General features: G+C 41.5%; 4 protein-coding genes and 1 pseudogene across 4 annotated transcripts; 1 reads left to right on the top strand and 4 right to left on the bottom strand.

The window, feature by feature from the left end:
• Positions 1-5,872: 5,872 nt before the first annotated feature.
• On the bottom strand, positions 5,873-9,214 carry LOC149387007 (receptor-like protein EIX2; annotated as a pseudogene).
• Positions 9,215-10,749: 1,535 nt separating this feature from the next.
• On the bottom strand, positions 10,750-15,002 carry LOC149387006 (receptor-like protein EIX2). The gene is made up of 4 exons (XM_089621508.1): positions 14,988-15,002; positions 14,735-14,821; positions 12,843-13,230; positions 10,750-12,482 (listed from the first exon to the last, which is right to left on the bottom strand). The coding sequence occupies exons 1-4, from the start codon at positions 15,000-15,002 to the stop codon at positions 10,750-10,752; spliced, it is 2,223 nt and encodes a 740-aa protein (XP_089477634.1).
• A 408-nt stretch (positions 15,003-15,410) lies between these two features.
• LOC149387005 (receptor-like protein EIX2) lies at positions 15,411-18,559 on the bottom strand. The gene has a single exon (XM_089621501.1). It carries the CDS (start codon positions 18,463-18,465, stop codon positions 15,751-15,753), a length of 2,715 nt encoding a protein of 904 aa, XP_089477627.1. The 5' UTR covers positions 18,466-18,559; the 3' UTR covers positions 15,411-15,750.
• Positions 18,560-19,863: 1,304 nt separating this feature from the next.
• Positions 19,864-20,789, top strand: LOC149387004 (fatty acid elongase 3-like). Its single transcript, XM_089621893.1, has one exon. The coding sequence runs from the start codon at positions 19,936-19,938 to the stop codon at positions 20,752-20,754; it is 819 nt and encodes a 272-aa protein (XP_089478019.1). The 5' UTR covers positions 19,864-19,935; the 3' UTR covers positions 20,755-20,789.
• A 70-nt stretch (positions 20,790-20,859) lies between these two features.
• Positions 20,860-25,009, bottom strand: LOC149387003 (plant/protein, putative (DUF3411)). Its single transcript, XM_089621892.1, has 8 exons — positions 24,393-25,009; positions 23,703-23,867; positions 23,518-23,610; positions 23,306-23,421; positions 22,967-23,065; positions 22,568-22,876; positions 21,707-21,871; positions 20,860-21,468 (listed from the first exon to the last, which is right to left on the bottom strand). The coding sequence occupies exons 1-8, from the start codon at positions 24,756-24,758 to the stop codon at positions 21,168-21,170; spliced, it is 1,614 nt and encodes a 537-aa protein (XP_089478018.1). The 5' UTR covers positions 24,759-25,009; the 3' UTR covers positions 20,860-21,167.
• Between the last annotated feature and the right edge of the window lie 175 nt (positions 25,010-25,184).

Here is a 25,184-nt window from a genome sequence, read left to right as displayed (position 1 = left end):
TTTTGCGTAAAATCATGAAATGCTCTTAAGATTTAAGTACTGACCAGGCTCGGAAAGCACTCATCGGCGCTTAAGATTGTGTCCGATGGAGTGAGTGTCTTGCTGAATGAAAACACGGCCCTTTTCGGGGGAAATGGGACAACCTCGTCCTCGTCTATCCACCTCGCCAATCCTTTCTGCCCAAAAAAATTATAAATAAATAAATGAAATAGCGACGCGCTAAAACGGATCATCATTATAATTCGTGGGAATTATATTTTTCCGGGTATGACCTCATTTCTGGTGATCAAAGTGATTTGAGCGACGACCTCATCCGTGACATCCTCGGCCTGCAAAATAAAATAAAAATGTATTAATTACAAGGATTTTTTTTTTTTTAAATTACTTGGATGATAGAATCTTTAATTTATTGGTTGTATTACCTTGAGGGCGATACTGGCAACCTTGCACAGGATTTTCGACGGCACATCATACACGGGAAAGTTCGAACCACCATCTTGATTGCCACAATAAGCTTGAACCTGCACACACGGACACAATCAAAATTAACAAACAAATTTGGCAAAGATAAATAAAAGGTCATCGATGATATTTTTTCCTTCTCGAATTCAAATTTTAGGCGATAATTTCGCCTAGTCATTTTTTCGTTACGGAATTTTAATACGACATCAATAGTGATACCGCTATGCGGCAAGTGATCGAAATCGGAATCAAAACACACACAAGAATATTAAATAAATAAATACCAAAAAAAAAAAAAACCTGTTCTGCTTGGCCTTGGGGAAAATAAAAAACTTCCTCTCCGCGGCACGGATTGTCGGTGTGAGGGCCGGCGCAAGCTTCCCATAAATCCTTGTAATATCTGTGTGGTTCATCTGAATCCAAACACAATATCACAAAATTTGAATAGATACCTTATGAAGAAAACGAAAATTAAATAAATATTTAAAGGGGTTGGTTTGAAATTAAAAACAAAATTAAAATTTACAAACTCGAGTCAACAAACACATTATAGCCGGGACACAAAAGGTCATACTCTTCTCTAGAACTCTCAAATCAGGATAATTTTTTCTTTTTGCTCAAACAGAACTTTTATTTCTCAGCTATGAAATATTAAAAAAAAAATCGAAATCTTCATTCATAATGAATGAGCGGGGATTTTATTTTTATTTTTCTTTTTATTATAATTAAGGAGGAGAAAGAGAGGAACAGAGGCAATCAAGAAAAACATTCATCATTCCACCCAACATTCATCATTCGTTAATGAAACATCATACGAAAAATTGATACTAATTATATCAGTAGTCTTACGATCGAGAGAGCCTGTTTGCTCAAACAAAATCAAGTAATTCCACATTCCAAATAACCTCATAAATATATAAATAGTTCAAATATCCATAAATTTATACTGGATTAAGAAGATACTAATCCTAATATAAGAAACGGAGGAAACAAGAAATTTTGTTCCTTCCGACACTATTCACAGAAACAAAAATTCCATCAAAATTGTTTTCAAACTGGAATTTTCGGTACCCTAATGGGTTATTGTTCATCGATTTTTTTTTATATTTTTTTTTCAGATAATATGATAATTTATTTCGTAAGTAGTACCAAAAATCACCTTCTATTCCAATTTAGAGAGCAGACTAGATTAGAGGGGCGGGGCGGAAGCCGAGGTTGACGATTGCGAAAGCGAGCTTGTTGTTATCGTTAGGGAGACGGAAGCCCCAAAGCTGCACAAATTGGGCTTCTTTGAGGGAATGAGAGACGCAGATGGTGTTCCAGTCGCCGGTGAGGTTGAGCACGGGCGTGTTCTCCATCATCCACCTGGTCAGCACCAGGTCCTTCATTCTCAACTCGGAGTCGGCCACGAGCACCTTCACTCTCTTTCCGGCCTTGAGGCTGGCCTTCTCGGCCGGGCTCAGCAGCGCGTCCCACTCGCTCTCCACCACCCACTTGGCGGCAGCGACAGCCGGTTGTTGTTATCCGTCGTGTCCGTCTTCGTCAGCAGCTTGTCCATCACTATCCGGAACCCTTCTCCCCCGGCCACCTCCAACCTCGCCCTCAGCTCCTCCGGTAACTCCGCCACGATCCTCTCCCGACCCTTCCTCCTCCTCGGCGGCGGCGGTGCCACCGGTCTTCTCTTCTCCTTCTTCGGCGGCGGTAGAGCCGCCAGTCTTCTCTTCTTCGTCTTCTCGGCCTCCGCGTTCTTCTCGGCCTCTTCCTTGGCGCGCTCACGAACGGCTACTTCGACCAGGCGGTGGAACTTGGCCAATTGATCCTCCGTAAAGTACGGAGCTTGACCGTACGGCCAACTCCTCATCGGAGCTTCAACTTTTCTTCTCTTCGTCGGAGCGTCACTTCCCTCCGCCGCCGCCGCCGCGCCCGGCCACCCCCTCTTCTTCTTCGGAACCACCCCCCGGCCCCACGGATTCTCGTTATCCTTAACAGCTATCTATGTGCTGCGTTGAGTTTGTTTATTAGGTTTACGTACGTGAGACAGTCGGTCGACTAACGAAATATATATAACCAAATTTAAAAACTATTGTTCCTATCTTAATATATATATTATATTATATCGGGTACGTAATATATGTTAAGAATCGAACCTTAAAACAGCCAAGAATTCGCAAATTCAAATTCAGAATCGTAATAATATATATCAGCCATCTTATTATATATTTTTTGTTGTTCGTTGTATAATATATATATTGATATATATTATATTATATCACAAATTATCAATCTATTGAAACTCCTAAAGTTTCCTGGCCATATTGGTAAAGGAAAAAGGGAAAATTAATTGAAAATTTTATAATATGGACAGGGAAAATTTCCAAATCTACGACATTGTAAACATACACCGAGCAAAACATGGAAGCGACTTTGTGTACACAATTATTACGATACGTGAACAAGGTGCAAATCAAGACCAGATACGTGTCGGTCGTGCCCAGAACCCACTCCCCGTCGAACGTCACGTCGACGTGCGTCACGGGGGATCCGAGCCCCGGGAAGGCCGTCGACCAGTGAAGCACCGCGGGCCCCACGAGCCCTTCCTTGGCCCGGGTGTCCCACTGGCATAGTCGATTGTCGTCGATCCGGACGGGTCGAGCTGCGAGGCCTTGGAGTCTCCGGCGATGGCCGTCCCGTCCTTCTCGAACCTCCACTCGGAGACCATCTTCCCGGTCTCGACGTCGAGCTGGTGGAGCCCCGCGGAGTGCGGCCTCCCTTCTCCGAGGGGGCTCATCAGCATCATGCTCGTCTCGGCAAGGCCTTCCCGGGAGATCTCGTCCGAGCGAACTTCACCGATACGCCTTTCCCTTGGATCCCGTGTCTCATGTTCCTCGACCCCCGTGTCGCTCACCAGGAAGCTGTTGTCCAGAGCCCCCAGGGTGAGGCTGTGGACCCCGCTGCTCGCCGCCTCCTCGAACTCCGACACCAAATCCTGCACCCAAAGATGGACTTAAAAGTTAAAACATTGAACTTCAGGGGCCAAAAGGCTCATTTAAAATTTCCAGGGGCAAAAACATAACACTGTTAAAGTTTTCAAATAAATATTTTTTTATGAGTTTTTTTGGGTGTAAAATTTATGCCAGCGTATCAAAAAATTTGCAGATGAATTTGCATCCACACAAAGTTGTATATAGTGAAGGAAGGTACATCATAAATCATTCATATAATAACAAATTACTTATGTGTCTCTTATTTTGATGGAGAATACACGTAAACTTGGTGATTAAAAGTAGGGATATCTTGATTTTTTTTTTAAACGTAGACGTTGTTGAGTTAAGAAAGCTTTGATTCTGTTTAAACATTTATTAGATATATAATATATATTACACACACACACATATATACATATATATAAGATTTTCATGTAAGTTATAAACTTATATATAAATAAAAATAATTCGAATAAACCATCCTAAACTAATTCGATTATTTTTTGTTTAGTTTAGTTCGATTTGGTTTTCTTTCAAATCAGATTTGTTTGGGTTTTAAAAATAACAAATTAGTTATGACGGTTTGAGTTGAAAGTACACGAAAAATTCACCGATCTAGCCCGACACCCTCCATCTCATATACACATCTCAGCTGAATTTCATTTCAAGATTACTAAAGAAAAGAAACATATATAAATTTAAAAATTAATAAAACTTAAAAAAAAAAATTGATCGGCACCAAATTTATTAAAATCGTGGACATTAACTTATAACTACATAATAAATTAATTCGATTTGTATCCAAAATTGGAAAATTTAAGTTGGTGTTCTTCGTAGGCCATAGCAACTATTTTTTTTTTTTTTTACTTATTTTAAACTCAGGGTACGAATTCATTCAACCATCACAATTATGTTAATTCAAGGTGCAAATAAATACCTTCTAATGTTATAGCTTATTAACACTTATATACAATTAATTAATCCAATATATTTGTTAACCCAATAAATTATGCAAATCCTTAACGTGTTCCTCATAATAGTGGCTAATAGCTTACCTTGGGTTTTATATATAGGTTTGTGGCTGAAAAGTTTGACCAGATTTTTATAAAGCATGCTCTCACACATCCTAATGCGTTGACTTAAAAAGAGTTGAAGGAACTGTTGAAGGCCAATGGAGAACCCAAGGACATTACTGGACGGTCAGTCAATTTTGTTTGACTCTTTGCTTATCTAGAATAGCAAATATCACTTGTTTTTTTAGACTTTTTTTCTTACAAGTATAAATATCTGTTAATACATATATACAAATGCACGTTCCACCTTAAAGCTAAAATATCTTAATTAGGTAGTAAATGATCATCTCCAAGTAAATATTTAAACTTTTGCTATACCATATATAATTCAAATATGGTCAAGTACTAATTCTGATTTAAAGGGACATAAAATAGTACAAAGACAACGAGTAGGATTTTAATTTTTGGAGGGGGTCATTTAAGGATAGAACATCTATAATATTACTCTTAACTAGCCACAAAATTACATAAAAAAAATAATAAAAAAAAAATTAGTGCTATCTCTTGTTTGCCCGTTGTTATCATTTTAGTTTGCGAATAATATATTAACTCTGATAATTGCAAATTGAACATAAGGGTGTATCATAAGTTTGCTAGATGTTTTCTATAATTTCGAATTCTATCCAAATAAGACGACAAAGAAAAGAATATTTGATTTCGAAGTTCATAAACTGTCGGCGTCATTAAAAGAACCAATCGATTATATCAAATAAGAACTTGGTGTTTGGCGTGATTTGAGATTAGAAAAAAAACGCAGGCTCGGTGCAATGGCTGAGTGGCTCGTCTTGTTCTCTCTCGCCAAGGACGAGAATGGTTTGCTGCAAAAGGAGACCGTTCGAGGTGTTTACGATGGAACTGTCTTTGAACAATTACAAAAGGCCCGCTCGGATTTAAAATCCCAGAATCAAACGGTAAAATGACACTTTGGACTTGTGTGTTTGTTTGTCCACAAGTGTGAGCATTTGGACGAGTGTTATATTTATATTTGTGTTCTCCCTTTAGACCATAATCTTTTTATTAGTCCCTGAAATAACCTATAATCTTTCTATGCAGTGAAACATTTGCACTTGGAATATTCTCTTTTTTTTTAATTGGTATGTACAATATTTGTGTTTATCGCTATCTTTCTATGCACAGAGACTTGGTAATCGAACCGTTCATAAGGTTGCTTCCAAGATTTAAAAATACCAAATCAGGCATAACAACACCTAATATTTGTCGGGCTATATGTACACTGATTCTGTTTCCGAACAAAACCAATGCCCCGAAGCCAATTTGGAAAACTCTCATTTATATTAGCATTTGATATATCCAACTCTATAACCTTGTTTTGGTTTTGATTCATAACGTCCATCCATACACACGCTCACTCGGAGAGGTCGCCGGAGCAAAGGAGTAGCCCGTCCGGTTGTGCCACGTGGCAGGGGCAGCGCGGGTGAGATTTGAGAGTAGTATGATATAGAATCCAAAATTATATACATATATACCATCATGTCCATGTGCATAACAATCACCAACACACGCTCTTTTATACAGTACTGAACTTTATATCAAACGACGATTACAAGGCAAGAGTCTTGACAGGTTCACAAATTAATGACAATTATAATGCATACTAACCGCAGTTCATTGTTCAAGAAAAGTCACAGCAAACACACACATACATAACACAAAGCAGTACTTTAATTAAGCAAGAAATTACACTACATCCATGTCAAGTGCGATTATAACCATTGTTGTTAATGAAGAGCTTGGTGTTGAGCCTTGTCAGATTCGCTGAAACCATCACAATTACCCAATCTGTGGCATCATCAACGATCCGGGAATAAGCGATCCTCCAATTCGGCTTCAAGAAAAGAGTCCCGGTGAGAAGGAATAAGCCGGTTACATAGCCGAGAGCGACAAACAAGTAGATCCATATCTCATCGCGCTTGCCATCTTCTTCTTTTTTTCGGCTGTACGACCATCATCATCTTTTTCTTCGTCACTATCTTCGTCGATGCATTTTTCGGGAAGTGTTAGGCCGCAAAGAAGTGGATTTCCTGCGTAAATGGAAGGGTCGACGTCGAGAGTCTGAAGCTGATTTCCGGAGGGGACTTGGCCGGAGAGATTGTTGAATGACATGTTGAGGAAGGCGAGCATTGTGAGCGAGGCCATTGTAGATGGAATGGAACCGGACAAGTTGTTGTGTGAGAAGTCGAGCGACTCCAACGAGTTGAGATTCCCGATTTGGATGGGAATGTTGCCGGAGAAGCGATTGTGTGACAAGTTCAATCCGTTCAGTACGACGAGAGCACATAGCTCATCGGGAATGACTCCGTGAAAGTCGTTGCGTGACAAGTCCATGTAATTGAGATACGGCAACGTGCTTTTCGTGTACTCCAACTCTTTTCCTTTCATCACCTCGTGAATCAGAACGGCGAACTCGTAATCGTTCTCGGTCTCGAATCCCAAGTAGGTCACAAACTCGAAACTCTTTGTGTTCATTCCGGTGAGATTGGAGAAGCATCGGGGGATTTCTCCGCCAAAACGGTTGTTTGCAAGGTCTAGAACCTGCAATGTAGAGAGCGCGCACAATTCCCGGGGAATGTTGCCACTGAACATGTTGTTGCGAGGCCTCAGTAGTTCTATGTTTGTGGTCCTCTCTCCGATCCATTGTGGTATTGCTCCGCTGAGTTGGTTATCCCCAACGTCGAAGTGTACTAAACTTGTGCAGTTCGCCATGGATAAAGGAATCTCGCCGTTTAACTTGTTTTTGTGGACATAAAAGGTCGTGAGATTTCGCAAGCGTCCGAATGAGATCGGAATAGTCCCCGATAGCTCATTTTCAGAAAGATTGATGTATTTCATCAACACATTTGAATCCCTCCAGCAATCAGGGATCACACCAGACAACATGTTTTCTGAAAGATCTAGAAGAAATAGCTTATTGCACAACGACTTTGGGATTGAACCATTTATAAGGTTTCTTCCAACACATAGAACTGTCAAATCAGGCATGGAGGCCCCGAAATTTGTGGGAATGTGTCCACTGACTCTGTTGGAAAACAAAAGCAATGTCGATAGTCTAGTCATTCCTTGAAGCCAGTTTGGAAAACTCTCGTTTATATTAGCATATGATAGGTCCATGTAAGTGATCTCGCTTTGCAGTGGGAGCCATTGAGGGAATTTTGACTGAACCTCGCAATACGCCAAGTGGATGCGATCCAAGCTGAATCGAGGGATCCAATCCGATCTTGTTGCGAATGTCAAGTTACGGTTGAGGCCGATAGCCAAGCTTCTAAGCTTCGAAAGCTTATCTAAGTGAATCTCTGATACAATCCCTTCCAAAGAATTATAAGAAACATCTAGGACCTCTAGCTTTCTCATGTTTCCTATGCTTTTAGGCACATCTCCACTTAAACGATTATGAGACAACTTGAATTCAATCAACAATGATAAATCTCCAACCGCTTCTGGGATTGTGCCATTCAATTGGTTATATGAAATATCCAATACAGACAAGGATGAGAGATTTCCAAGAGGCATCGGGATCGGACCGAAGAAGGAATTCCAACTCAAATCGAGGTAATTCAAGAATTCTAGTTTCTCCAACCAACCTGACAAAGGACCACTAATTTCATTCCTACTTAAATCTAGAAACTTCAAATCATACTTGGCGCAGTGGGAAGAGCTATTATGATAACCAGGCCCAAAAACTATTGATCTGAACAGGTTTTGTGACAAATCTAATGACTTAAGGGAACATGTGCGGTCTAACATTGACAATAGACCGCCGCCTTCAATGTCACTAAAATTGTTGGACGCTAGATTGAAGTGTACAAGGCTCTTATAACTATGCAGAAAAGACGGGATTGAGGAATTAAGAGAGTTATGTGATAGATCAAGCACTTGAACAGAGCTCATGTTTCTTAGAACACCCAGACTCTGCGGCTGAATTGAATTGTGGGAAAGGTCTAGATACTTGAGGCTTGTAAACAAAGTTGAATTGAGATCAGAAAAGCGAATGTTTCCTAGTCCACATCTGGACAACTCCAAACGTGACAACAAAGGAAGCGAAGAGAGTACCTTCATTGTCGTATATGCAACATTTGTCATGTTCACGCCGCTCATGTCGAGGTACCGCAGTGACACGAGATTGGATGCCCATTCCAAACTGTCAGCACGTAATTCGACGGATCTAAGATGAAGAGCTTTCAAGGTAGTCAGATTTCCGAGTTCCCGGGGAATCGATCCCGCGAACTTAGCTTCGGACAGACCAAGAAATGCCAAGCGTGTCATGGATCCAAAGAAGGCGGGGATGTTGCTGCCTCCAAAGTCATTCCCGCCGAGGTCCAAGTATCTCAATTCTCGAAGCTCCACCAAGCTCGGGTCCACTTCCCGCGCTTGTAATTGGCGACTCCAATTAAAATATCCTGATGATTCCCACCAAGCGTATACGAGATCGAGCTCGGTAACATGTCCGGTGTTTTCATCGCATGAAATTCCAACCCATCTGCAACAACTTTTGCCTTCCCAAGACGACAATCTGTTGGAAGGATCAAATACGAAACTCTGCTTCAACCTCAGAAGAGCTTGTCTCTCTCTTTCAATGCAAACGAAACTCGAGTTTGTACACAAACAGAGTTGCGTCACGCTTTGAATGATCAACAAAACTAGGACCACATTGAATCTGAATCCATATATGCCCGCCATCGGTGCACCACATACACAGGCTTTTTTAGATCAGTTTTTTTTTTTTTTTTTTTTTATGCAACGATCTGCAAGGTATGTTGAGACTTGGGATAGTTTGCAATGAATGAATTTTAAAAGATTGGAAAGACTATTGTGACACTTTGTACGAATCTTTCAGTTGACTCCCCAAAGAAAATAAGGTAACGACTTTGAAATTTCCGGGGCTGCTTGTTATTTAACGTGTGCCAAACTTTGGTGTAATTTATTTTCTTTCCACTGATTGTTTCCCAAATGACCGTGGAATTCGTCCACATAATAAACTCCTGTATAAGAACCAAAAAAAAGGGGGATGTTCACTCTTTCTTTCCCGAGTGTATATCATAAACAAAATATGTATATATATAAATAAATAAGTATTAAAACATTATTGTTGTTGTCATGGTCAGGACTCCGAAGTGACAAAGAAAAAGCAAAGAGAAAAGTGAAAGAAGGAAATTTTTGAGTTCATAAGGAAGCATAACACAGCGTTAAAAATATATATATTATGGTAGAAGCACGCATAAGTTGATTTTTTTTTTTTACCCCTTATTTTTTTTCTTTTTCACGTTTTACGGAAAAATTCAAACAAAATCATTTTCCATTCTATACAGGCCACACAGCCAATAGAAATTAAATATGGAAATACATGTGTGACATCATACACTCACCGTCTTCCCTTCTCCTCCAATCCTGGATCGCTTCACATCCACTCTCTCTCTCTCTCTCTCTCTCTTCCATATGGCCTTCTTCACGGCGACTCTCCGGCGATACCTTGTCGACCACCCGCCCATCCTCAACTTCCTGTGGGACCCACCTCACACGCTCGGCTCCTCCACCCAATTCACCGCCGCGTCGATCCTCGCCTACCTAACCCTCATTCTCCTCCTCTCCCGCCTCCGCCGCCACTCTCCTCCGGCGGTCCTCCGCCCCGTCACCGCCGTCCACAGCTGGTCCTCCTCCTGATAATTAAGTTTATAGTGCTACTGCTAATTAAGTTTTTAAAAAAATTGAGCGATAGAAAGTTGGGTATATAAGGTAATGTCTATGTTGTTTGTTGCATAACGATCAACATACATTCTAAGAACATTAAAACAAAAGACAATTATAAGGCATGAGTGATTCCAGGTTCACTGAAACCTTCACAAATAATAGTCATATAACTTTATAAGGGATAATAAACATTTCATCATCTAAGAAAAATCACAGCAATATTCAATAAAATAAAAATAAAAAACACACAGCTTGGGACAGCACAATGTCTGTGTTGTCTGTTGCATGACAATCAACAACACACCATCTGAGAACTTAAAAACAAAACGATCATTATAAGGCAAGAATGTTGCCATGTTCACTGAAACCATCACAAATGACAATTATAATACATAATAACAGTTCATCGCCTATGAAAGATCACAGCAAAGAGTAAAGTGTACAATACCAAAACACAAGAACACACACAGAGCAATACATATAGCAATAAAAGATCATACATGCATACATATCAAGTACGAATATAACTAGTTACCACTGTTGTTGCAGAGCCTTGCCAACTTCACTGTAACCATTTGAACCATCCAGTCTTTGGCATCCTCAGCGAGCCGAAAATAAGCAATCCTCCAATTCCGCTTCAAGAAAAGAGTCCCAATGGCAACCCATAATCCAGTGGCGTATCCGAGAGCGATGAAGAGGTAGAGCCATATCTTCTCCGACTTATTGTCGTCTTCTTCGTCTTCTTCGATTGCAAGGCCATCGTCATCACCGCCTTTGTCTTCGCCATTGCTGCATTTGTTGGGCAGTGTAGGGCCGCAGAGAAGTGGATTTCCGGCGTAAATAGAGGGATCGACGTCTAGAGTTTGGAGTTGATTTCCGGAGGGGACTTGGCCAGAGAGATTGTTGAATGACATGTTGAGGAAGGCGAGCTTGGTGAGCGAGGCCATGGTGGACGGAATTGAACAAAACAAGTTGTTGTGAGAGAGGTCGAGCGACTCCAACGAGCTGAGATTTCCGATATGGTCGGGGATGTTGCCGGAGAAGCGATTGTGTGACAAGTTCAATCCGTTGAGTGAGACGAGACTGCATAGCTCTTCGGGAATGAGTCCGTGAAGGTCGTTGCTTGATAAGTCCATGTAGTTGAGGTACTGGGACGTGTCTTTCGAGTATTCAAGCTCTCTTCCTTTGATCACCTCGCGAACCGTCACCCCAAACTCATAGCGAATTCCGTACGCAAATCCCAGGTAAAACTCATTATTTGGAGATGCCTTCATTGTCATTGCAGTTAGATTGGAGAAGCATCGAGGGATTTGGCCACTGAAGTTGTTGTTTGCGAGGTCGAAAACATTCACGGAAGAGAGCGTGCACAAATCCCTTGGAATGTTGCCACTGAGCATGTTGTTGCGAAGCCTCAAAATCTTAATCCCCGTAGGGCATTGCGGTATAACGCCAATGAATTGGTTATCTCCGATGTCCAAATGTGCTAAAGATGTGCAGTTCGCCAACGATGAAGGAAGCTCGCCACCGAGGTTGTTGTTGTTGACATTAAAGCTCATTAGACTCTGCATTTGTCCGATTGAGATCGGAATAGTCCCTGATAGCCTGTTTTCGGACAGATTTATGAAGCTCAACCCACGTGATTCCCAACAATCAGGAGGGATGACCCCAGACAACATGTTTCTTGAGAGGTCGAGAAGATATAGCGTATTGCACAACGACCTTGGAATCGAACCATTTATGAGGTTGCTTCCAAGACTTAAAAATTGCAAAGCAGGCATAATGGCGCCGAAATTTGAGGGGATATGCCCGCTGATTCTGTTGGCATACAAAACCAACGACGAGAGACTAGTCATGCCTTGAAGCCAATTCGGAAAACTCTCATTTATGTTGGAAAATGTTAGGTCTAGTTCAGTAACCTCATTTTGCGTTCGCAGCCATTGAGGGAATCTTGACCCAAACTCGCAACCCGCGATGTGAATGCGATGCAGGCTAAAACTAGGGATCCAATCCAATCTTGCTCTAAATGTCAGGTTGGGATTAAATCTAACAGCCAAGGTTCTCAGCTTTGAAAGCTTCTCTAAGTGAACTTCCGACACAATCCCTTCCAATGAATTATACGAAACATCTAAGACTTCTAGATTTCTCAAGTTTCCTAGACTCTTAGGCACATCTCCGCTTAGATTATTATGTGATAAATACAATAAAGTCAATGACGACAAGTCTCCGAGCGTTTTAGGGATAATGCCACTCAACTGATTCTCTGACAAGTCCAATTCACTTAAGGACGAGAAATTTCCAAGTGACATTGGGAGGGGACCAAAGAATGAATCCGTACGAAGATTAAGATGCCTGATGTGTTTTAATTTCTCCAACCAACCCCACAAAGACGTGATTGAAGAATTAAGAGAGTTTTTTGAAAGATCAAGCAGTTGAAGGGAGGTCATATTTTTTAGAACATCTAGACTTTGTGGTTGGATCGTATTATATGAAAGATCTAGATACTCAAGGCTAGTAAACAAGGTGGAATTAAGATTTCTAGAGTGAATGATGTCTAAGTAACATCCAGACAAGCTCAAGTGAGAGAGAGAATGAAGCTTAGAGAGTACCTTTATTGTTGTACTTGAGACATTTTTCATGTTCACACCACTCATATCAAGGTAATACAGAGACCCAAGATTGGAAACCCATTCCAAACTATCAGCATGTAAGTCTTCGGAGTCTTCGTCAAGCTGAAGAACTTGTAATCCCGTAAGATTTCCAAGTTCACGGGGAATCGGTCCCGCAAAGTTTGCGTGGGAAAGACCAAGAAACGTCAAGCGTCTCATAGACCCGAAAAAGGCGGGGATGTTGATGCCTCCAAAGTCATTCCCGCCGAGGTCCAAGTATCTTAATTCTTCAAGCTCAAGTAAGCTTGAGTCCACCTCTCCAGCTTCTAATGAACGCCAGTAATCTCCGGATTCGATTGCTTCGTCTTGGCGGAGATCAAGCTTGGTGACATGTCTGGTGAGCTTATCGCATCGAATCCCAACCCATCAGTAACAATACTTTCCTTTCCAAGACGACAGTTTCTCGAAAGGATCAGAAAAACTATGCTTCAACTTCAAAAGAGCGCGTCTCTCTCTTTCAATGCATGCAATGCTTGAGTTCGTACTCAAATACACTTGAGGTAAGCCTTGAAAGAACAACAAAGCTAGGACCAGACTGAATCCATACATGCCCTTCATCATTACAACACACCTTTTTTTTCGCTTCAGAAACACTTTTTTGTTACCTTTCACAACTCGAGTTTTCTTTCTTGAGAGACTTTCAAGGAATATATGTAGAGAGTTTATGTAATGAATGATTTCAAGGTATATATGGAAAATATGACTGACATTTCGATGATCTTTCTTTCTTTCCTTCTTTCTTTTGGTTGCTGAATATGTCTTTGCAGACATCTCAGTCATTATCAGTTGACTCAACAACAACAAAAAAGACTGAAAATTCCATAGCAAGACCGTTGGCGGTTTGTTATTTAAGAGCGTCTCTTAAATGACATGTTCCAAGTGGCCATGGAATTGGTTGGACCACATAATTTTTTTTAGTTACAAGTGGCCACGTAAGATTTCCAAATTGCCGGGAGTTAGTTCCGAAAAGTGTCCAATTTCTCGGCTCTTAACGAACGATTCTGGATCCCATACTCGATTGCTTCCTTCACGTTGGAGATAAAGCTTCGTAACGTGCCTGGTGTGCTTATCGCGATTCGCACGCTATGCCGACCCATCCCAAGACGATACTCTATTAGAAGGATCAAAGAAAGTTTGCTTCAACTTCTCTCTCTCAATGCAAACGGAGCTCGAGTTTATACACAAACATACTTGTGTGATCAGGACCTGAACGAATAACACAACTAAGAGCACTCTGAATCCCTTTTATGCTCACCATTGGTACAGAACATAAACAGAGGCTTTTCTTGTCTCCCAGATTTGAGTTCTTTTTTTTAGTGTTAGCAAAGAATGAGTTCGAGACTTGAAAAATACTATTGTGACGCTTGGGGAAGCGTACGAAATTGAAGATGAGTGAATAACAAAATACAGTTGGTGAAGGAAATTTACAGTGATCACCATTGAATGCTCGTCCACCTTTGAATGCGAATGTGGATGTGGTTCAAGCTAAAACGAGATCCAATCTTATCTTGTTCAGAATGACCACATGTGGTTGATGCCCATAAACAAAGATTTCAGCTTTGAAAGCTTATAGTAAGTAGTTAGTCCCATCGCCGTGATCCCGAATAGATATGAGATGGATTAAAAAAAAAAAAGTAATAGAGTTGAAAATAAAAATAAAAATTTTAAAAATGAAAATAAATATATTCTGATTCGAAAATGGGTGTGACAGTTATATTAATGGGTCCCACTACCCATTAAAAAAAAATCGCCATCCCTTCTCCTCCATCCTGGATCGCTTCACATCCACACACTCTCTCTCTCTCCCTCCCATATGGCCTTCTTCACAGTGACTCTCCGGCGATACCTGATCGACCACCCGGCCATCCTCAACTTCCAGTGGGACCCACCTCACACGCTCGGCCCCTCCACCCAATTCACCGCCACATCGATCCTAACAATGGGAACTAACAAGAGCTTATAAAGGTCATGAGTTAATCCTCTCATTACCAATTGGTTTTGAGATGGAACCCCATGATACTTTCACATGGTATCAGAGCCCATTAAACTCAAATGGGTATCCGATCCAATCATTGGGACTCGGCTCACGATGAGCGAACGCAAAGAGCCGCCATCTTGAGGGGCGTGTTAGGAATCCCACATTGAAAGTGAATGGGAACTAACAAGAGCTTATAAAGATCATGAGTTACTCATCTCGTTACTTTCACACTAACCTACCTAACCCTCACCCTCCCCCTCTCCCGCCTCCGCTGCCACTCTCCTCCGGCGGTCCTCCGCCCCGTCACCGCCGACCACAGCCTCGTTCTCCTCCTGATAATTAAGTTTACAGTGCTACTGATAATTAAGTTTTTTAAAAAATTGAGCGATAGAAAGTTGGGTATATAAGGTAATGTCTATGTTGTTTGTTGCATAACGATCAACATACATTCTAAGAACATTAAAACAAAAGACAATTATAAGGCATGGGTGATTCCAGGTTCACTGAAACCTTCACAAATAACAGTCATAACTTTATTCAAGGCATAATAAACATTTCATCATCTAAAAAAAAATCACAGCAATATTAAAAAAAAAAAAAAAAAAAAAACACACACACACACAGAATGGGACAGCAATGTTTGTGTTGTTTGTTGCATGACAATCAACAACACAGCATCTGAGAACTTAAAGATCATTATAAGGCAAAAGTGTTGCCATGTTCACTGAAACCATCACAAATGACAATTATAATGCATAATAACAGTTCATCGCATATGAAAGATCACAGCGAAGAGTAAAGTGTACAATACGAAAACACAAGAACACACAGAGCAATACATATAGCAATAAAAGATCATACATACATATCAAGTACGAATATAACTAGTTACCACTGTTGTTGCGGAGCTTTGCCAACTTCACTGTAACCATGACAATCACCCAGTCTTTGGCATCCTCGGCGAGCCGGAAATAAGCAATCCTCCAATTCCGCTTCAACAAAAGAGTCCCAATGGTAACCCATAATCCAGTGGCATATCCGAGAGCGATGAAGAGGTAGAGCCATATCTTCTCAGACTTATTGTCATCTTCTTCGTGTTCTTCAATTGCAGGGCCATCGTCATCACCGCCTTTGTCTTCGCCGTTGCTGCATTTGTTGGGCAGTGTAGGGCCGCAGAGAAGTGGATTTCCGGCGTAAATAGAGGGATCGACGTCGAGAGTCTGGAGCTGATTGCCAGAGGGGACTTGGCCGGAGAGATTGTTGAATGACATGTTGAGGAAGGCGAGCTTGGTGAGCGAGGCCATGGTGGATGGAATGGAACCGGACAAGTTGTTGTGCGACAAGTCGAGCGACTCCAACGACTCGAGGATCCCGATTCGGTCGGGGATGTTGCCGGAGAAGCGGTTGTGCGAGAGGTTCAATCCATTCAGCGCAGAGAGAGCGCACAACTCGTCGGGAATGACTCCGTGAAAGTCATTGCTTGATAAGTCCACGTAGTTGAGTAACCACAACACCTTACTCGTGTACTCGATCTCTCTTCCTTTCATCACCTCCTGAGCAATCGCAAAAAAGTATACCGGGCCATACCCACCTAAAGTATACCGGGTCATTCCAGTGAGATTAATGAAGCAGCTGGGGATTTCGCCATCCAAATGGTTGTTTGCGAGATCTAAAATGCGCAACTCCGAGAGCGCACACAGCTCACGTGGAATGTTTCCGGTGAACATGTTGCTGCGAAGCCTCAGAATTTGCATATTTTTTAGCCTCGTCCCAATCCAATGTGGTATAACGCCACTAAGTTGGTTTTCCCCAACGTCCAAAAATTCTAAATATGTGCAGTTCTCCATGGATAAAGGAAGCTCGCCTTTGAGACTGTTGTTGTTGACTTGAATAACCTCTAGACCTTTCAACTGTCCGATTGAGATTGGAATAGTCCCCGATATATCGTTTCCTGACAGATTTATGAGCTCCAAACTATCTGATTCCCAACAATCAGGGATCTCCCCGGATAACATATTTTTTGAGAGATCTAATGAAAATAGCTCATCGCATAAGCATAACGACTTGGGAATGGAACCATTTATGAGGTTGCTTCCGAGAAATAAATCTTCCAAGTACGGCATAGCAGCAAAAAAAGTTGTGGAGATAGGCCCAGTGATTGCGTTTGCTGACAGATCTAGACGCGTGAGACTAGTCATGCCATGAAGCCAATTTGGAAAATTATCATTTATGTTGGCATTTGATAGATCCAATCTAATAACCTCCTTTTGTGTACGAAGCCATTGAGGGAATCTTGAACCTAGTTTGCAACTCGAAATATATATGTTGTGCAGCTGAAAATCAGGGATCCAATCTGATCTTGGTTGGAATGTCAAGTTGGGATTAAAGCCAACACCTAAGGTTCTCAGCTTTGAAAGGTCAGCCAAGTGAACTTCAGACACATAACCTTCCAAGGAATTATATGAAACATCTAGGACCTCTAGGTTTCTTAAGTTTCCCAGGCTTGTAGGCACATCTCCGCTCATATTGTTATTTGACAAATGCAATTCATTCAATGACAATAAATCTCCAATTGAAGGTGGGATCGGACCACTGATCTGACTGAAACTTAAATCTAGAAACTCCAAATCATATTTGGCACAGTAGGAAGACCTATTATAATATTCAGATTTCAATATATTTGATAGGGCCAAGTTTCCTGACAAATCTAATGACTTTAGGGAACAACCAGCGTTGTCTAATATTGAAAGTAGACCGCCGCCTTCTATCCTATCGAAATCGTTGGAGCTAAGATCGAGGTGGAAAAGGCTCTTAAAACTACGCACAAAAGACGAAATTGAGAAATTAAGAGAGTTGTATGAGAGATCAAGCCGTCGGAGAGAAGTCATGTTTCTTGGATACTCAAGTCTAGCAAAAGGAGTGTTTCCTAGTGCACATCCTGCGAGACTCAAGTGTGAGAGAGAAGGAAGTGTAGAGAGTACCTTCATTGTTGTGTTTGCAACATTTGACATGTTCACAAAACTCATGTCAAGGTACCGCAGAGACACGAGGTTGGACGTCCATTCCAAACTATCAACATGTAATTCATCATACCCAGACGCAAGATGAAGAACCCTTAACTGGGTAAGATTTCCAAGCTCGCGAGGAATCGATCCCGTAAAGTTAGCGTCGGACAGACCAAGAAATGTCAAGCGTGTCATGGATCCAAAGAAGGCAGGGATGTTGCTGCCTCCAAAGTCATTCCCGCGGAGGTCCAAATATCTCAATTCTTCGAGCTCTAACAAGCTTTCATCCACCTTCAGAGCGTATAACCGGTAACTCCAGTCCACATGTACGAAGAGTGGATCAAAGCGGAGATCGACCTTGGTGACGCGCCAGGTGTGTTGATCACATCCAATGCCAGCCCATTGGCAACAATTCTTGCCTTGCCAAGTCAAGAGCCTCTTAGATGAACCAGTGAAACTCCGCTTAAACTTCATAAGAGCCCGCCTCTCTCTTTCGATGCAAACGAAACTCGAGTTTTCACTCAAACAGACTTGTGACAAGCCTTGAAACAACAACACAATTAGGACCAGACTGAATCCATGCGTGCCCATCATTGGTTATGTTTAGAGTAAATGTGATGACGATGATGATCTCAAAATATTGGAAAATGATATGGTTTGTGGCACTCTGATCATCAAGATTTCTTTCTTCACTAATAAACTTTTTTTTTTCGTTTTTGGCTAGATATTTCTTTGTATTCATCCGGGTCATTTTCAGTTGACTCCAAAAAAAAAAAGACGACTTTGAAAATTCCACCGCTGAGTGTGTGTGTGTGTGTGTTCTAAATCCAACCAGGACCGACGAAGATACCAACTCTCTATAGCAACAATGAATGAGAAGGCTACGACAAGTTCAAGACCAAGATTGTTGTGTCGTTACGTTACTTTAACATGTTGACCGTCATTCTTGTTGTTTACAGTTATTCTTTGTTTGCTCAAGTCTGTATATACACTACTGGGATTTTTTTTATAAGACCAACTTCAATGAGATGATAAAGTTTTACACATCATCAAAAATAAATAAGCGGCTTAATTAATTACTATATAATTTAAATATAGAATTATGTTCTAAGCCTCTCGTTTTTATTTATTTATTTTCTGAATAACAAAAAGGTTTATACTTTTTAAGCTCTACTAGTGGATTTCAAATAAATTCCGTGAGTCAAAAGTTGGAAAATATTAATGGGACACTTCGACGATTTTTCTTGCTTCTTTGAAACCCAAAATAAAAACGACGACTTTGAAAATTCTACTGCCGTGAGGTTGGAGTTTTCCAAGTGGAATTGGACTCATGCTTGTCCCGTCCAACAAGGAATGCTTTTACGTGGCATTTATATGCTTGTCCGTACAACAAAATAAAGTTATCACAAACGCCACAAAAAAAAGGAAATAAAAAAGTGAGAGCAGAGAAAGTGTATGGGAATTCACTCGGAGGGGTCATTACACAGTGATCGCCATTGGAAGAGAGCTTCCATGGAAACTTCTAAGGATGATGAAGATATGTGAATATTATTACAATATCAACACCTTAATATTACGGAGGAAAATTTCTGGTTGTAAAAGGTGATTAATTAATGGAATAAACTGTATGGGTTTCTTCTCAGTTTGAAAGGAACGGGAACTTCCAAATAGGCCAAAGTAATTTAAAGCAAATCAATGTCTTATTATTTATTTCAAAGTCCAAACGAAACATACTATTAATTCATGGTTTGAGTAAATAAGAGAGCACAACAGAGATTAAGGTGTGGCATAAAACACACTAACAAACAAATAAATATAAAAGTGCAGAGAATAATATATAGCAGAACACGAACACGCACAAAAACAAACTACTCGCCATTTGAACCACCCACTCTTTGACAACCCATAATTTAAAAAATAAATAAATATATTCTGATTCGAAAATGGGTGTGACAGTTATATTAATGGGTCCCACTGCCCATTAAAAAAAAAAAAAATCGCCATCCCTTCTCCTCCAATCCTGGATCGCTTCACATCCACACACTCTCTGTCTCTCTCTCCCATATGGCCTTCTTCACGGCGACTCTCCGGCGATACCTCGTCGACCACCCGGCCATCCTCAACTTCCAGTGGGACCCACCTCACACGCTCGGCTCCTCCACCCAATTCACCGCCGCGTCGATCCTCGCCTACCTAACCCTCACTCTCCTCCTCTCCCGCCTCCGCCGCCACTCTCCTCCGGCGGTCCTCCGCCCCGTCACCGCCGTCCACAGCCTGGTCCTCCTCCTCCTCTCCCTCCTCATGTCCGCCGGCGCGCTCCTCTCCCTCGCCGCCGCGCCGTCCCCGCACGACGCCGCGTTCTGCCTCCCGCCGGGGACTCCGGCGAGAGGCCCGCTCTTCTTCTGGGCCCACGTGTTCTACCTCTCGAAGTTCCTCGAGTTCGGCGACACGCTCCTGATCCTCCTCTCCGGCGGGGATCTCCGCCGCCTGACGCTCCTCCACGTGTACCACCACGCCACGGTGGTCGTCATGTGCCGGGTCTGGCTCGACGCCTCGCAGTCGCTCTTCCCCGTCGCGCTCGCCACCAACTCCGCCGTCCACGTCGTCATGTACGGATACTATTTCCTCTCCGCCGTCGGATCGCGGCCCAGGTGGAAGAGGGTCGTGACGAATATCCAGATCGTCCAGTTTGTCTTCAGCTTCGCCGTCTCTGTGCGGACTCTGTACCTTCACTTCTTCTCCGGCGGCGATGGCTGCTCCGGCTTCTGGGGTTTGTGCTTCAACGCCGCGTTTAACGCCTCGCTTTTGGCTCTCTTCGTTGATTTCCATTCCAAGAGTTACAAGAAAAGTTCCATCACCAATGATAAAGCTAAAGCTACGTAATTCTTTTTCTTCTTGGTTCGGAGATGTGATTGTTTTTCATTATTTGTAGTGTATTATTGTTTTCCAAACATAGTTTCTTTTTTTTTTGAAGTTCGGATATCGAAATGAGAAATGAGAATTCATAAGTTCTAAAATAAAATGGCATTAGCATTGAAGAAATTATCACCAACTAGCGAAAAAAAAAAAGGCACGCTCTATCAATTACATGATTCTCTCTAGAGGCACATTCCAAAGGAACGTTATTCAGACAGTGGATAAAGAGTAGTACGCTATTTTGAACAAAAAAAATAATCAGAAGGGATGATAATTTCGGCTTGTCCTAACTCCAAAGCTAACTCGATCGGCGTTTCTTCTTTTTGTTTTCTTTCTCCGAGCGACAAAAAATGAATCTCCGCATCATAATAAGAAGGGAATCACGAGCTCGCAGATACCTTCTTTCGGACTACCCTCTTTCTACGCGCTTTAGGGGCTGAAGAAGAAGAAGTCGTTGACGATGACTCTCCGTCGACGGCGTTCGGTTGCTTGATTCCGAGGAGACCGAGCCCAGAAACGACGGCGTTTCTCGATATGAACCATTTCGAGGACTGGTCGGCATTTTTCTCGGACGCTGGCCTGTTGTACGCTTTCAGAAGATCCTCAGACTGAGCCAGTGGATCGGCCTCTACGCCGAGCCAAGCCAGTCTCGATGACTCTCCCACCTGGGCATTCATGATCCTGAAAAAAATAAAAATAAAATTTAAAAATCCCAAAACAAATAAGGTTTTCTTGATGGGCATATATTTCATAGCAGCCTAATTATCTATGATCTGCTTTATTCCACAACGCAGCAGTACTACACGCTCTTGGCACGATTTTATGACACGGAATGTGGGATAGCGGTTTGGAGAAATATTATGTGTGAGGTGAATAGTGAATATGAAGTTTCATATCTGAATTTTGGTGAGAGGCAAACCTTAGCGCCGTGCTGAAAAATAGACCGACGCCAATGACGTCGAAATAATTGACCATTGTTTTGTCGAATCCACACAAGAGTTGATATCTGAGGTTCGCGTAGAGTCCGAGGAAGGCACCGTAACCAAGTGCATTTGTTCTCACGCTCGGCATCGTCACAGATAACCTGACCAAACATTGTCTCGATTTATTTACTTGATAGAGTGAAGGAAAAATGAAAAGAAACTACTATGAACAAGTATAGCATCAGCTGATTCCAGCCATAGTAGTTTTTTTTTTTACCACAAAATGAAGACTAAAATAAAACCTAACCTCCTATTTTTTTCCTACCAAATAGCCTTTCATATTCACAGGAACATATTGATAAAAAAAAATATACCATGTTTTTAAAGGAGGAAAATGCCATGAAGAGAGACACCCATACAAGCAATCCAAGCTAACTCTTTAGGGAATAAATAACAATGTACTAAATGACGCATCAAAACAGTAAACTAAAAGGTAAAATTTCGGGCTGGCTTTCGAATTAATCACCTCTTCCTATTTACCCCAAATAGATGCATAAAACTTGGCGTCTATAGATTTTTGGTAACCTCTACAGAAAAGTGATCTTAGATCGCAATTTCAGATCATTAACCAATATAAAGAACTATCATGAAATGCTCTGTGGATGATTATGCTTAAACCAGTATCTTAAGCAACAAAACCACCCTTTTTCCAATTACGTTCTATCACGAATGATTTCTTAATCCTAGCTCATATTTGATTGCGATCTTTCTTTAATACCATGTAAATATTTACATAAGGTATGAAATCTAAATGTACGCCGTTTTTTAGCGTATTAGCTATTTTTTTCACTTTTTACCTTCCTTCCTTCTTCTTACTGGCCAAAAAGTTTGATATCGAGCCTTGCACAGCTCCAGCAGTAATTCCGACCATACACAGCTCAGCGGCCTTGTAGAAGAAAGATTGAGCTCTCTTTTGCAGATCGAATTCCCTCATCGGATAGCTCGTTTCAAATATGTTGTTCGGGAGCTTCTGCAATGTGTTTTGCAAATCGAACCGGAACGTGTTCCCGTACGATCGACAAGGAGCGAGTGACCACACAACAAGAGCATTGCATGCTGACACGGTGAGGACGTTCACCAAGGCCAAATCCCATTCTTGTTTTATCCTTTACCACATCAATCATAAACGCCTTTCAGACTAAATATTACGAAAACAAGAAGCGAAATTATAAATCCGTGAGAAATGAATAAACCACCTTTCTTTGCGAGTCATCAACTCCCACCGAACTGCACAGCCAATTGTGGCAACCTGCTCTAGAAGAAATCGGTATAAAAAGGCCGGGTCTGCAATCATCCTGTAACACAAATATACCGATAGTTAGAAAGCAATCATGATCTGAAGCAAGATTTTAAGTCGGGCCAAAATACACTTTCAGTGGGAGAGGAATAATACTAGATGTGAAAAATCAGAAGTATATCTTTCAACTATAGCATCAAAAGACCCCAAAAAAAAATTAATTATATATTTACTCCGGCTATTATCATTGTATATTGCATATAAATTAAAGTTTGAAGGCTTGATAAACTAGGCTTACCTTCCAATGAACGCCCTTGAAATCGCATCAGGAAGAGATCGGTAGATAAACCTGGTTGTGGTCGGCCTTGCATTCATAGTTAAAATTTTCACCATCTGGGCCGAGCTCACCAAACCCTGGACACGAAACCTCAATCGGTTAATGTAAATGCCACGTAACAAAAAAAAAATTGAAATTCAAAAGAAAGTGATGGAAAATAAAAAGCTCCATACCATCTCGTAAGCTTGGCGGAACCCAGCTGGCAAATCCATCATTGTCTTCTGCCACTCGTTCAGCACCGCATCAACGAACTTTCGATCAAAAAGCTGAAAGCAAGAATAGAGCTCGTTAGCTTATATATAAAAGATATCATGAAAATAAGAGTGGAGAAAGTTTGGGAATGTGCAATTTTTGTAACCTCTTCGAGGAACACTCTTCTCCTGAAGAGACTATCGTCACCCTCGTCGCCTTCATCAAATTCATCAAAGTAATCATCATCATCACCACCATCATCATCGCCTCCATCGCCGCCACCGAAATTGATTTTCTTACCGATATCTCCACCACCTCCTCCGAGGGCTGTCTGCATAGGAAAATTATTTCAAATATATGTGATTCCAAAAAAATGAAAAATGTAAACTTTCAAGAGTTCGAACCCAAGACCTCAGCCAAATAATCACAGACCAAAATAGATTTAGTTCTCGGATAATACAAGACCATCATCAATTCTATCTTTGAACACAACTCTTCCGACAGCATTTTTTCCTCTTTCGTTTCAATTCAATTAGCGAGTGAGATATTTACATTTCGACGACCAATTACCCCGGCCATTATACCATGAAATTATTCAAACACTCAAAACCAATGTCACCAAATCCAATCACACTCAACTGATGAAAGTACTTTACCGCTAAAATACTGATATTCTTACGAATTAACGAATTGCCAATGAAAAAATTATGTTCTTGACTTATCTTGAACCCTACCCATAGTGGCTCATAATTCCACAAACCAACAAGAACCGATAAAGAACCAAAATTCTCATCATTTACATAAACCTATGCCCTAGAAAAAGATAAATATCGGAAAATAAAACAGAGTGACGAACCTCAGGGCTAGTCCTAGCCTGTTTCTGAGTCATGTCAAGCTTGGACTTCTCGAGCGTCACGGCGCCGATAGAGCCGTACTTCCCTCCCTTCATCGCCGACCTCCCAATCGCCGCCGCCGCCGCGAAACACCGCTCCAGAAAAGAAACCGACTCTCCCTCCACCGGAGTAGGCAAAACCGACGGAGAAGACGAAGCCGAAACCCTCAGACTCGGACTCGGAGCTAAGCGAGGCCTGAGATTCCTCCTCTTCGCCGGAACGACGGCTCTCTGAACCGGACCGGGGAGCGCCGGGACGGACTGCGGCGGAATCGCCGCCTTCGTATTGGTGGCGACGATTTGGGCGGACTGAAACACTGCGTGAGACATCTTCGTGTTTTTTTTTTCTCTTTTCCTGTTTGGTTTGGAATAGAGAGAAACCTTTGGAGGCTTTTGTTCAGCTCACAATTATCTCATGTGTGGCTTCGGAGCTATTTCTCTCTCTCTCTAAGAAAAAAGAGGCGAGCTTTTAGAGAGAGAGGGAAGAGAGAGAAACTAGCAACTGGTGAATTGAGGGGTTTTATGATGAAGCAGAAGAGAGCGAGAGAGAGACGAGACAGAAACGTCTCTACCCAATCCGAAAAAAGGTTTTGCTCTTTTTTTATCTTTTTTCCTATGCTATCCCTAAGGATTTTATGATTTTATACTTAAGCCATTGGTTATTCCTTTTTAACAGTTTAAATTTTATATGTTGGGTTCCTTAGCGCAAATAGTCCTTAAACTAGTATGTGAGTGGCATTTAAATCCAGAACTTAT

The sequence above is a fragment of the Urtica dioica genome, chromosome 8, assembly GCF_054948205.1.
Source record: "Urtica dioica subsp. dioica isolate 48M chromosome 8, U.dioica_male_clone48M_v1_H2, whole genome shotgun sequence".
In the NCBI taxonomy this organism is placed as follows: Eukaryota; Viridiplantae; Streptophyta; class Magnoliopsida; order Rosales; family Urticaceae; genus Urtica; species Urtica dioica.
This window is presented reverse-complemented; position numbering and strand designations above follow the sequence as displayed.

Bases quoted from the DNA above. Each gene is read 5' to 3' on its own strand.
- LOC149387004 (XM_089621893.1), top strand. From the start codon at position 19,936: ATGGCCTTCTTCACGGCGACTCTCCGGCGATACCTCGTCGACCACCCG.
- LOC149387005 (XM_089621501.1), bottom strand. From the start codon at position 18,465: ATGATGGGCACGCATGGATTCAGTCTGGTCCTAATTGTGTTGTTGTTT.
- LOC149387006 (XM_089621508.1), bottom strand. The intron at 13,231-14,734 runs GTATCGCCGGAG...CGATGCGATAAG, and splicing joins ATGGCCGGGTGGTCGATCAG to CTCACCAGACATGTCACCAA. The intron at 12,483-12,842 runs GTACAACAATAA...TGGACTTGTCAG, and splicing joins GAACATGAAAAATGTCTCAA to AGAATCAGTTGAGTGGCATT.
- LOC149387003 (XM_089621892.1), bottom strand. From the start codon at position 24,758: ATGTCTCACGCAGTGTTTCAGTCCGCCCAAATCGTCGCCACCAATACG. The intron at 21,872-22,567 runs GTAAAAAGTGAA...ATGTTTGGTCAG, and splicing joins AGTAAGAAGAAGGAAGGAAG to GTTATCTGTGACGATGCCGA. The intron at 21,469-21,706 runs GTTTGCCTCTCA...TATTTTTTTCAG, and splicing joins TTTTTCAGCACGGCGCTAAG to GATCATGAATGCCCAGGTGG.